The following is a 10,583-nucleotide window of genomic DNA, read 5'->3' as shown; positions in this document are numbered from 1 at the left end:
TTTGATCTTTTTCAGCGCGGTAAAATACGGTAATCTATTAAGTAAAATGTATTCGAAACGTTTAACTCAACGATTTCGGTATTGTTTTTGTGAACATATTGAACGTAAAGGCGTTCAAAATAAATGCACCGTGTATATCAACTTCATTGATTATCTGATTATAAGGGTTGAGTTCTAACCACACCATTTTCAAGAAAGCACACGTGATAAACATGTTAATTCATGCATATGTAAACGAAACATTATGCCTTTTAAACAAGTTATGGTATATTAATCATTTTGGTTTTGATTTAAAAAAACAAGAAGGTCCAGATACAATCACAGCAGCATCTGTCAGACGTTTTACAATGAAAATAATGTGTTGTGTAATTTCAAGAAAATCAACTTATTTAACTTTCAAAGAGTTCAGAAAACATCCAATTCGACGGTTAAATCTCATGCAGTGCGTTTGGATCAGTATGACTGAAACTTTCTTGTGAATAGACTTGTTTGAAACTATGGGAGGGATAGTGAGCACATATTTACTATTTGGTAGGTGTATTAGTAAAATTGTCGTAAGCAATTGTTGTCCATGTTTAAGATTATTATTAATATTGTGTTTATAACTAATAGTATCATAGATACATTGAATTCATGCTTGCAAGATAGATTGATGCTTGCACGATATTTGAAATGGTTCAAGGTAATGAAGAAGTTCTTTAAAGACATTTTCTATTAAAACTATGGCTTTTTAGTAAAATATAACTTTTGTTTATATACGTTTTAAACTGATGTCTTGAAATAGTGTTTGATTTTGAATTGTTTATTGGTTTTATTTAAAAACAATTGAAACCAATCTGTATTATTTAAACACTTAATACGTAAAACTGATATTATATAATGCTATATATTTATCCAGTAATACTTTGTATTGGTCTGTTGATTGTTTCATTAAAAAAAAAAATTTGCCTATAAAACAATTTAAGATAGACATACATGATTTAACCCTATTTTAACGACAGCATTTTTAACTGTACTTTGCCTCACTTGTGCTGTATACATGTATGGTATTATCATTGTATAAATGTTTGCGTTTAAGAGATGAGCTCCAAGTACGCTGCAAACAATAAACATGTTGCTACTGAAACTCAGATTCTTTAAAACTTTTTGTTAAAATTGTGTATTGGCAGCTTTGCTACAGTCAGAGATTCGATGTAACGGTAAGATTATAATCAATATGATATTTATATATTCGCTTAATGTGATGTACGGGTAACTATTTTAAGCCTATATTTATTTACTCTTAAATAAATTTTACATTAAGCATGTAATTTGTTAATTAGAATATCCTGCTTCTAAAAACGAAGTTAAACTACAATGTATTTACATATAAAAAAAACATAAATTCTATATTTGGACAAAGGAAAAAATCAAAGACAAAAATGGCAAGTGATTAATTCCTTTTGCTTCATTCTACATGTATGTAAATATATTTTTAAACTTTAGACTGCAAAGACGATGAGAAGATCAACTGTGTTATGTTAACTTCAATGTTCAACATATGCAATGTCAACATTGAAAACGCTGCTAAGCTATGCCCCAAAACCTGCAATTTGTGCTATACCGTATGTATATCTCCTCCTTAAAATTCCAATCTAAAAAACGATACTAAATACAGCTCACAAGGGGGATATCGTTTACAAATGCACTCCGATCTGTTTTGTAAAATATCTATTGGTTGACAAATGCATAGATAAACATGTGATATTTAGATTAAGTAAAGCAATAATATGACATCTACTTAAATATGAAAACACAAGACCCGACCGTGTTTTCTTTTTGCGTTATTTGGGTTATTCGGGGATGACTAGAAGAAAGTCAAATTAGTGAAAACCGATCTTTGTGTTATAGAATTATCCACAAATCGGTATTCAAAAATGTGTCTTTTTCTTAAATACAAGTTTCGAAATGTACCCTTTTAACATTCCCGATGTCTGAGGTTTCATCAATGGAATCAAAAAATCGATAACAGGGCCAGCGATTCGAAATCTCGCATTCTCTATTGTGGGGGTATATAATGTACCGTGAAACATGTTAAACTTCGGTATCAAAATGTTGTTTATTTAGTAGTAAAATAAAGACGTTTTACATTTTACGCAACTTAATTATGTTTTTATGAATGTGTTTCGAATTGTAAGTTTGTAATCAAAAATATATTAAACGACATTCCTATTTTTGATAACGTAACTGAAGGGCGTCTTGATTTTGTAAAACATACATATGTTTAGATCGAAATTTTATGATAATACTTGTTAATTGTTCAAGTCATATTTGATCGTAGTTGTCATAATTTATTATCATAAGCTATCAGACGAAAGGTGGGTTCCCATAGGTCGGGTACGTTTTTGCAAAAAGCATAACCTTTATAACATTAATGAATGTATTTATCGTTATCTTGCACATAATATAGTCACATGCACAATTTCAAATCAAAATCTTTACTCATTACTGAGATATGCAAGCTTAAAAAGTGTTGCGTTAGAAAAGTCTCCAAGTATAGGCTTAACGACTTTTAATCGATTTAATCGGTCTTTAATCTAATCGAAAGATTTCACACTTGAATTTTCGAATATATAGAGGATATTTGTTCATGTCAGTGTAAGATCGTTTGTTATTTCACGAGTGATCATAGAAATATATTTTCGCCACGAGTGAAAATATTATTTTTCTATGATCACGAGTGAAATAACAAACGATCTTACACTGACATGAACAAATGTTCAGTTTCTTTTTTGCCCCATTTTCAAGAAAATAATTAACAGCTGTTTCCCTTTTGCTGAAAAGATTCCCTTTCTTGGAGTTTCTCCCGTGGCGTGCCTCAATACACTGATATGACGTCATTTTGTTGACGAAATGACGTCATTTTTTTGACGAAATTACGTCATTATTCCAGGGAAATTCTTCAGTTTAACTCTTTAACAATGTAAATAAACGGTAAGAAAGCATAAAACTTAAAGAAAATGTGCTGGATTCGGTGGAATATCGATTTTGTTTCAATCGTGATCATAGAAAAAATATAAACAAGGATATAAACAAGGGAAGTACAGCTTGATATGATAATCTTAAAATAGAAAAAGGAATTCCGAAAAGTTGTTCTTTTCATCGGTGAAAAGAACAATTGTTATTTTCACTGCTGTTATTTCACTGCAGAAATGTCATATTTTATCATTAGGTATAAAAACAAGTTTTAATAGTCTTAATTGTAATTTCTACCACATATATTATATATATCGTTGCATAGTCAAAGTTCGTGGATTGTCAGTTTGGAATAACTACACGCGCTAGATTTTGACATCCTGGAGACGAAAACCGGAATTGTGTATTGCAAACTATCTTTTTACAACTGAGAACAAAATATTTGAATGAAATGCGTTCTAAACAGGCAAACAAATAGAATAATGGCCATAAGTGTATTTTACCTCCATTTTCATAATGCACAAATTTCCTTTGCCAAAAAAATCCGTAACAAATACATTAAACCTATTTTGCTCACTTTGTTTATATACAGCGTTCTATTGACACTGTATGTACACAGCCTCGTACTCGATTTTTAAATGCTTTTTAGGCAACGTAAAATAAGAAGTGTTTTACGGTACCTGGCTCCTTATGCCTTTTTATTTAATGTACACAGGTGGTTAGCATGTGGCTATGATACTTATTAGAGAAAAAAACAAACATTTTTAATGATAAATAATCTAATTATAACGGAAAATCAACTTTTCTGAAAAAAATATTTCACTATCATAGGTATTTAACTCAAAATGACCCGAAAGCGAGGTGCATCGCTTTGAACAGCCATACCATCATCAGTTGTGCACGAACTCAGTATTATTCAACGCAGAAATGAATTTACTTTCTGGAAATGTACATATCTTGCCAGATTTCTGCAAATGCAAGGAAATTTATTTCTGCGTTGCATTTATAAGACCGAGTTTGTGAAAATCACTGTACACTTGATGAAGTTTTGCCTGTTTTCGGGTGATCTTGAGTTGGATACCTTATTATAATATATTATATATATATATATATATATATATATATATATATATATATATTTATTTGATAGTGATTTTTTTTTTCAGAAAGTTGATTTTTCGTTATATTTTGATCAATAGATCATTCAAAATGATGTTTTCAATAATAAATATCATAGCCACACGCTAACTACCTGTTTTAATTTAAAGGCCAATCCAACTCCATTGAAACATTATATATTTCATTAAATAATATTCTTTATAAATGTTCAATGTTTACTTACATGTATTTTTTTTTCATTCATGTTAAAAAATGTTTAGCAAGCACACATTTCTACATTTGGCCTAATCAGCTGTTCTGGAGTAATGACGACATATGTGTCATCCACGAACTTACATGAATTCAAAATGGCAGTTCATACTGATGGATGGTGTTTGTTAACTTGAAGACAATATAACAATTGAATTTGATTCTTTGTTATTATTCACACAGGTGAGGATTTAATTTATGCTTAATTATATTAATTTGATCAAAGTTCTAGGGCTGTCACGATACGCCGTGAGCGTACCGCGGTATAACGTGGTACGGCAACACTGTATCGCGGTACGTACCGCGATATTTTACAGAATATGTATCTGTGAAGAAAACAGCAGAATAACAAGTTTTACAAACTTTATTAAACTCAATAATCAGAAAACACTGGTATCATAGTATGACTAGAAACTGTAAAAGAAACTGTAATAAACTTGATAGAAGTAGTCATTGTTATTGTTCGCGTCTTTTTCTAAAATGTCCGCCATGTTGTTTACAATAGCTGTGACTACGATCTGTGTAAATCGAACGCTTCAAGGGCATGTTAAAAATGCGGAGTCAGCGGGTCCAGTATTGAAAATCCGAAGCGTTCTGACTCTTCCTCGACTTATTCAGAATCTTAAGATAACATGATTCGGAAGTGCCATGCTTTGAACGATCGATATACTAAAGAAAGAAAATAAGAAATAGAATAAACATCTTTTGGATAATTATGAACTTATTTGCAAAGGAAATCTGTCCCTAATTCCAAAAATGGTACGGACCCATACATCGCCGTATTTTAAACGTGAAAGTTAAACATCTACAAGTGGAAGCGCTTGCTTGACCTGGATATTAACGGATTATTTATTTAGCCCTTTTGAATCGCTTCTACATTTTTCAAAACGATATCTATATCAAAATAATTATGTAATGTATTTATATCTGTGCTAATATATTAATATTTAAAAAACCGGTGCGGCAACGCCGTACCGCGGTGCGATTTTTTTCACGACATGCACCGCGATATACCGATATACCGGTGAATCGTGACAGCCCTAGATCAAACTAAAAATATAATTACTTATAAAACTGTTCTATTTGTTATATCCACGAACTTTTTGCAGGCGACTCGAGGTCGTTAAGAGTGGGTTATGGTTTTTAAGCTGCCACCAATATACGTTATTTTTAACATTTGTTATGTCAAATTACATTATTTGGTGCGTTAAGACTCTTCAGCTATAAAACAAGTTGATAACGATATTTGTGTTTAATTACTTCAACCTTTTTCGGCATAGATACCTAAATACCTAGATACCTAAAATTCCGACTCCATTGATTACCCAATACATCATTATCAACCCTTCTCAGTCTTTGTATTACTTTATACTTACTACTTTTCCCGTCCCTATTTATGACCCCAAAACTTCCATTATTGCATCAGCAAATGGCAACTGGGCCGAGTGGTCATCATGGTCAGCTTGCTCCGTCACGTGTGACAACGCATCGCAGGCGTTAACTAGAACATGCACCAAACCTCCTCCAGAAAGTCATGGAAATGACTGTGAAGGGTCTAACAAAGATTACAAACGAACCGTGTTGGGACCGTGTCCGGGTTAACACATGTTGGTTTTCTGTCGCAGTGGTCAAACATTTTTCAATGTTGTTTTTTAAAGAATTATTTTTTAAAATAATTAATTTTCAATATTTTGAATATAATACAGCCAAATATGTGTCAATTTCAATTGATGTTAAACAGCCCGTTAATACATTAACCGTGACAACATTATATTTGATTTGTGTCATTCTTCTCTTCTTTATATCCATCATATCACGCTTCCTTTTCTTGAGGGTCGGGCGCACGATAGCTTTTCAATATTCTATGCTATATCTCAACCGGGTATTACAATGTGTACAATGACAAAGAGCTGTCCAGGATAAGGATAGGTTTTCTCCATGCCCGTGTTATGAAAACTGAATGCATTAAACACATGAATATGTTTGAAATTGTTTCTCGGTTGGAAATCTTTCTTCTTAAAGGGGGTCAATCAAAAAGCCTGACCCTGACAGCAACTTAGGTACATCTTCCCTCATCGTTTTGTACATCTTCCTCATCTTCAACAACTGTTGCATTTACGAATATGACAATCGACCATTATAATGTTCATAGCTTCCTCACCAAGAAAGATTATCTATATGATGACCTTTATTTTAATGGTTTGAATACATTTACTGAAACTTGGTTAAGTTCAATAGTTGACGCTGATGATTTACCATTCATATCATACACCGGTAAGACGGGATATATCAAACGATCCCCCTTAGATATATACTCATATATATCAAATTTAATCTATACGGATCTTATAGACAACCTAACTCTAGTTCTTTTTCGATATAATGCAAAACAATTAGACCTTACTAGCTGGACACCAATATTGAAAAACAGTGTTATCACTGGTTACTTAAACACAGGCCTACATGAATAAACAAAACAGCAAGATCAAAATTTACCTTTTTTACAGCTCAATATCCCAGACTATTAACGAATCTACTTATTTCAGTGGCACCTCGAAATCTATTTAATTTATACCTTTTTATGGTAACATCTTCATTGAAGTTTGTTTAAAGTGACTTTAGAAACGTTTTCAAAACCGAGTCTTTAGTAACATTTAAAATAATCAAACACCCGAAGATCCCGTGTCATTCGCAATAACTGATAAATCAATGAGGTTTCGTGTCATAAACTCATGTTCATTGCACGACCGTATTGGTTCAATAAAGAATAAAACCTCAAACATAATAAATCTAAAGAGATCTTAAAATTTAGCTTCGACATAAAGTGCCATCTTTGTATATACACCACATGTATTAGAACATTTCTGAAATAAGCCGATGTAGTCTGGAATATTATAACTACACAAGATGAAGTAAAATATGCATCAGGAAGCAGCGACGATAACTATTGTGGGGACACTTTAATATAAAGAAGTGAAACTCCAGCTGCTGGAGCAGTATTGAATTTTCATTAAAAACAATTAGTTGGTCCTTTATTTAAGGCAAGTGACCGATTGCCCAAACAGTACAAAACAGCACAATACAAACCAACATAAACACAAAATATGAATAAAGCTGGGGTCTCCGGCTTGGAACGGTCAATGCAAAGCATTGGGGGTTTTAACCTGGTTATAGAGCGCTCAACCTCACACTTGGCCCAGCAATATTCATAATACATTTAAGTGTAAATAAAATTTAACGTTATAGCATTGTAACTCAAATTAAACAATAATAAAAGGGAATTAAAACGCATTCAATTTAATTACTATTTAATTACTCAATTGCATTGAAGATACAAGAGTAACAGAGCTACAACTTTTTGACGAACGATCAAATAAAACTATTAACAATTGTCAACTACATTCCTTCTTTATAGAAAAAGATTTGAGAATATAGCGTAATGGAGTTAATATCTCAGATAATCATCGCGCAAATACAGGAAGAAGCAGCATTACAAAAGAATCTTTTTAATCAAACGCCTCTCCAACCGTTTTCAAGATGAGAGACCACAACTTATCTGACCAACTACTTGAAGATGATTGTATAATTACCTATAAACCGCATATTTGTCTGCTGGGATCCCCTCTAGCGTGAGTGTAACAACGGGTTATTCACTTCGTTATTCTGACAACGCAGTGTTCCATGTAAAATCTCAGCTCATTTCACGATCCTTCCTACACATTAACTATAAACTTATGGATTATTTTCCAACTACGTTACTATGACGGTGAGCAAATGCCTTATATTCTTCATGTACGTTTGCGAATGCATTGCAGCAACATTTGTACGCGAAAATTGGAACGCAAACGAAAAAAGTCCATATTTGCCATTTGGTGAGATTTAAAAAACAAATAAGTATTTCTCCACTTGCAAAATGTATACTGAAAATGAGTTATCCAAATTGACGATATCTCCCGCTTTAACCATAACTATGCAAATAATTCTCTTTGGTGTGTAAATGTGGATCATACGAAGCAAATTAATTGATATTCCAGCATGTTAAGTCTTTCAACTGAGATTGTTATAGACTTTAAAGATACTCTTTATCATGAACAGACCATATTCTGCTAACGATTCGCCATCATGAAACTGCTTTTCGCAGTTTCTAAAATTCTTCTACTTTTATCTCTTTCAAACTCCTAAATTTGAAAACTCTTCTACTTTAATCTCGTTCTAACTTCGTTGAGCAATATATAAATTAATGCTGATGAATGTAAACGTTTTCCCTTTTTGCGTTCTACATTATCCTGTTACTCTTTTTCTATATTGACTAATAAAATTACCCATTCTCTAAACCGTTTTAATGTTATAAAAATGTTTTTATAGGTTTTAACATCTCTATAAATTATATTTAGCAGGTTTCACCATATAAGCAGCATTAACAACGGGCAGAATAGAGACCTGGCATAACCTGAAGCCTTTTTCTCGATTAGTTCAAAATGTACTTTGCATTCTTTATTTAATTCATTATAGCAATGTCTACATGTTTGACATGTATATATTTTGTCATAATAAGTATCAATGTTGGTATTTTATTGCTCAGATGTCTTTAAGAATAACTGAAATAACATTATTTAAAAAAATATAAAAGAAATATAATATCTGTAACATTTTGATTAAAATATGCAAATTAAAGTAATGAAGAAGCGTTATACTACTATTGGCAAATATTATTTTGTGATGTGTTATCTTAAAAATTACTTATTCCTCTTGTCCTATTTATTTCACAATATTTGGAAACCTTTGATACTGTTGTATAATGGTATTCTCTTACTTAAAATATAAAGACTGCATTTACGAATTCAAATAAAGTTATGCTGATTGTTAATTTAATAAATATTTATTAGTTGACGGCAACTGGACTGATTGGTCAACTTGGTCAGCGTGTGCAATCACGTGTGGTAATAACACGCAAACAAGAACAAGAACATGTACTAATCCTCCACCTTCACACAACGGTACGGACTGTGAAGGGACTACTGATGATTACCAGCCATGTCTTCGAGATCCTTGTCCAGGTAAATGTACACAGTGATTAACTCAGATTTAATGCAATGATAACATAATAACAACGGTTAATCACATCCCCTTTATATGTGTGTTTTTTGTTTTTATTTTGAGGTGGCATGTACAACTACAAAAACGCTTGCATTGTCTATTCTATAATTAATTAAAATACCAATAATCATAATTATTAGTTTACGGTAACTGGATTGATTGGTCAAGTTGGTCAGCGTGCTCTGTAACATGTGGAAGCGCCACGCAATCTAGAATAAGAACTTGTACAAAACCTCCACCTTCACACAACGGCACAGAGTGTGAAGGTTCACCAGAGGATTATAAGTCCTGCATACATGAACCCTGTCGAGGTATGCATTTATGCTTGGTTGATGTTAAACAAAGAGTGCATGGTGAATACTTTTGGTGTATCAACTTAAAAAATAAAGCGCTATATTAAATACTTGATTATGCATGTAATATTTCATAATGTATTAATAAATCAATAACATATAACATACTGGGAAAATATTAAGTATGTGCAATTGCTTTTTTAGCACAATAATTTAGTCACCTACATCTAAAGCTGTACAGAAGCACATATTTACACAGATAGTTTCTTAATCACATGTTTCTGACCACTTAGGCTGGGGACAGTGAAGTGAATGAGGATCATGTTCGTCGACTTACGGTGTAGGAATACAACATCGAAACAGGTTTTGTTACACGCCCATCTTCGCAAGTATAGATGATCTCTGTGTTGGCGATTATTCAGCCGTACACATATGTATTTCAAGCGCATTCGCAGGTATGCAAATAGATATATTATACGTAAGCATATCTATAGAATCGATGGGCGATTTTCACACTCCAGATATCGATATCGAGTATTGTAGGAATATGCTCCCTTGATAAAACGAATGGAATACGAGGCTGACTCTGTGAATTTCTGGTATTGCTAATAGAGGCATTAAAATGAACAGTGGAAAACAAAGTTAAGTAAAATAATGCAATTGTTGTGTGTCCTTACACCTCTCTTAGCTTGCTGTACGAAGGTTATTGTATAGGTGGATTATATCAAGGAGGCGGATACATGGCATAACAATACAAACAAAGGGTAAGGATGACACCAACTTCACGGATGGTGCATTGGGTCATTTGGAAGATATTTTGTATTGGAAGTGGGAACTTATCAACCCCCCCCCCCGTCCCCCAAAAAATCG

At 32.6% G+C, this 10,583-nt stretch overlaps 1 protein-coding gene and 1 long non-coding RNA gene across 2 annotated transcripts in view; both read left to right on the top strand.

Annotated features, from left to right (window-relative positions):
* Nucleotides 1–23, top strand: part of LOC127849957 (beta-1,4-galactosyltransferase 4-like) — a 10,802-nt gene extending 10,779 nt beyond the window's left edge. Inside the window, exon 2 of the mRNA XM_052382697.1 lies at nucleotides 16–23. Within this exon, the coding sequence (XP_052238657.1) occupies nucleotides 16–23 (8 nt within the window). The remainder of the gene's footprint in view (nucleotides 1–15) is intronic.
* Nucleotides 24–4,332: 4,309 nt separating this feature from the next.
* Nucleotides 4,333–9,312, top strand: LOC127851811 (uncharacterized). Its single transcript, XR_008035966.1, has 3 exons — nucleotides 4,333–4,506; nucleotides 8,718–8,803; nucleotides 9,210–9,312. It is a non-coding gene; the product is annotated as an uncharacterized LOC127851811 (long non-coding RNA).
* Nucleotides 9,313–10,583: the final 1,271 nt, after the last annotated feature.

The sequence above is a fragment of the Dreissena polymorpha genome, chromosome 11 (assembly GCF_020536995.1).
Source record: "Dreissena polymorpha isolate Duluth1 chromosome 11, UMN_Dpol_1.0, whole genome shotgun sequence".
In the NCBI taxonomy this organism is placed as follows: Eukaryota; Metazoa; Mollusca; class Bivalvia; order Myida; family Dreissenidae; genus Dreissena; species Dreissena polymorpha.
This window is presented reverse-complemented; position numbering and strand designations above follow the sequence as displayed.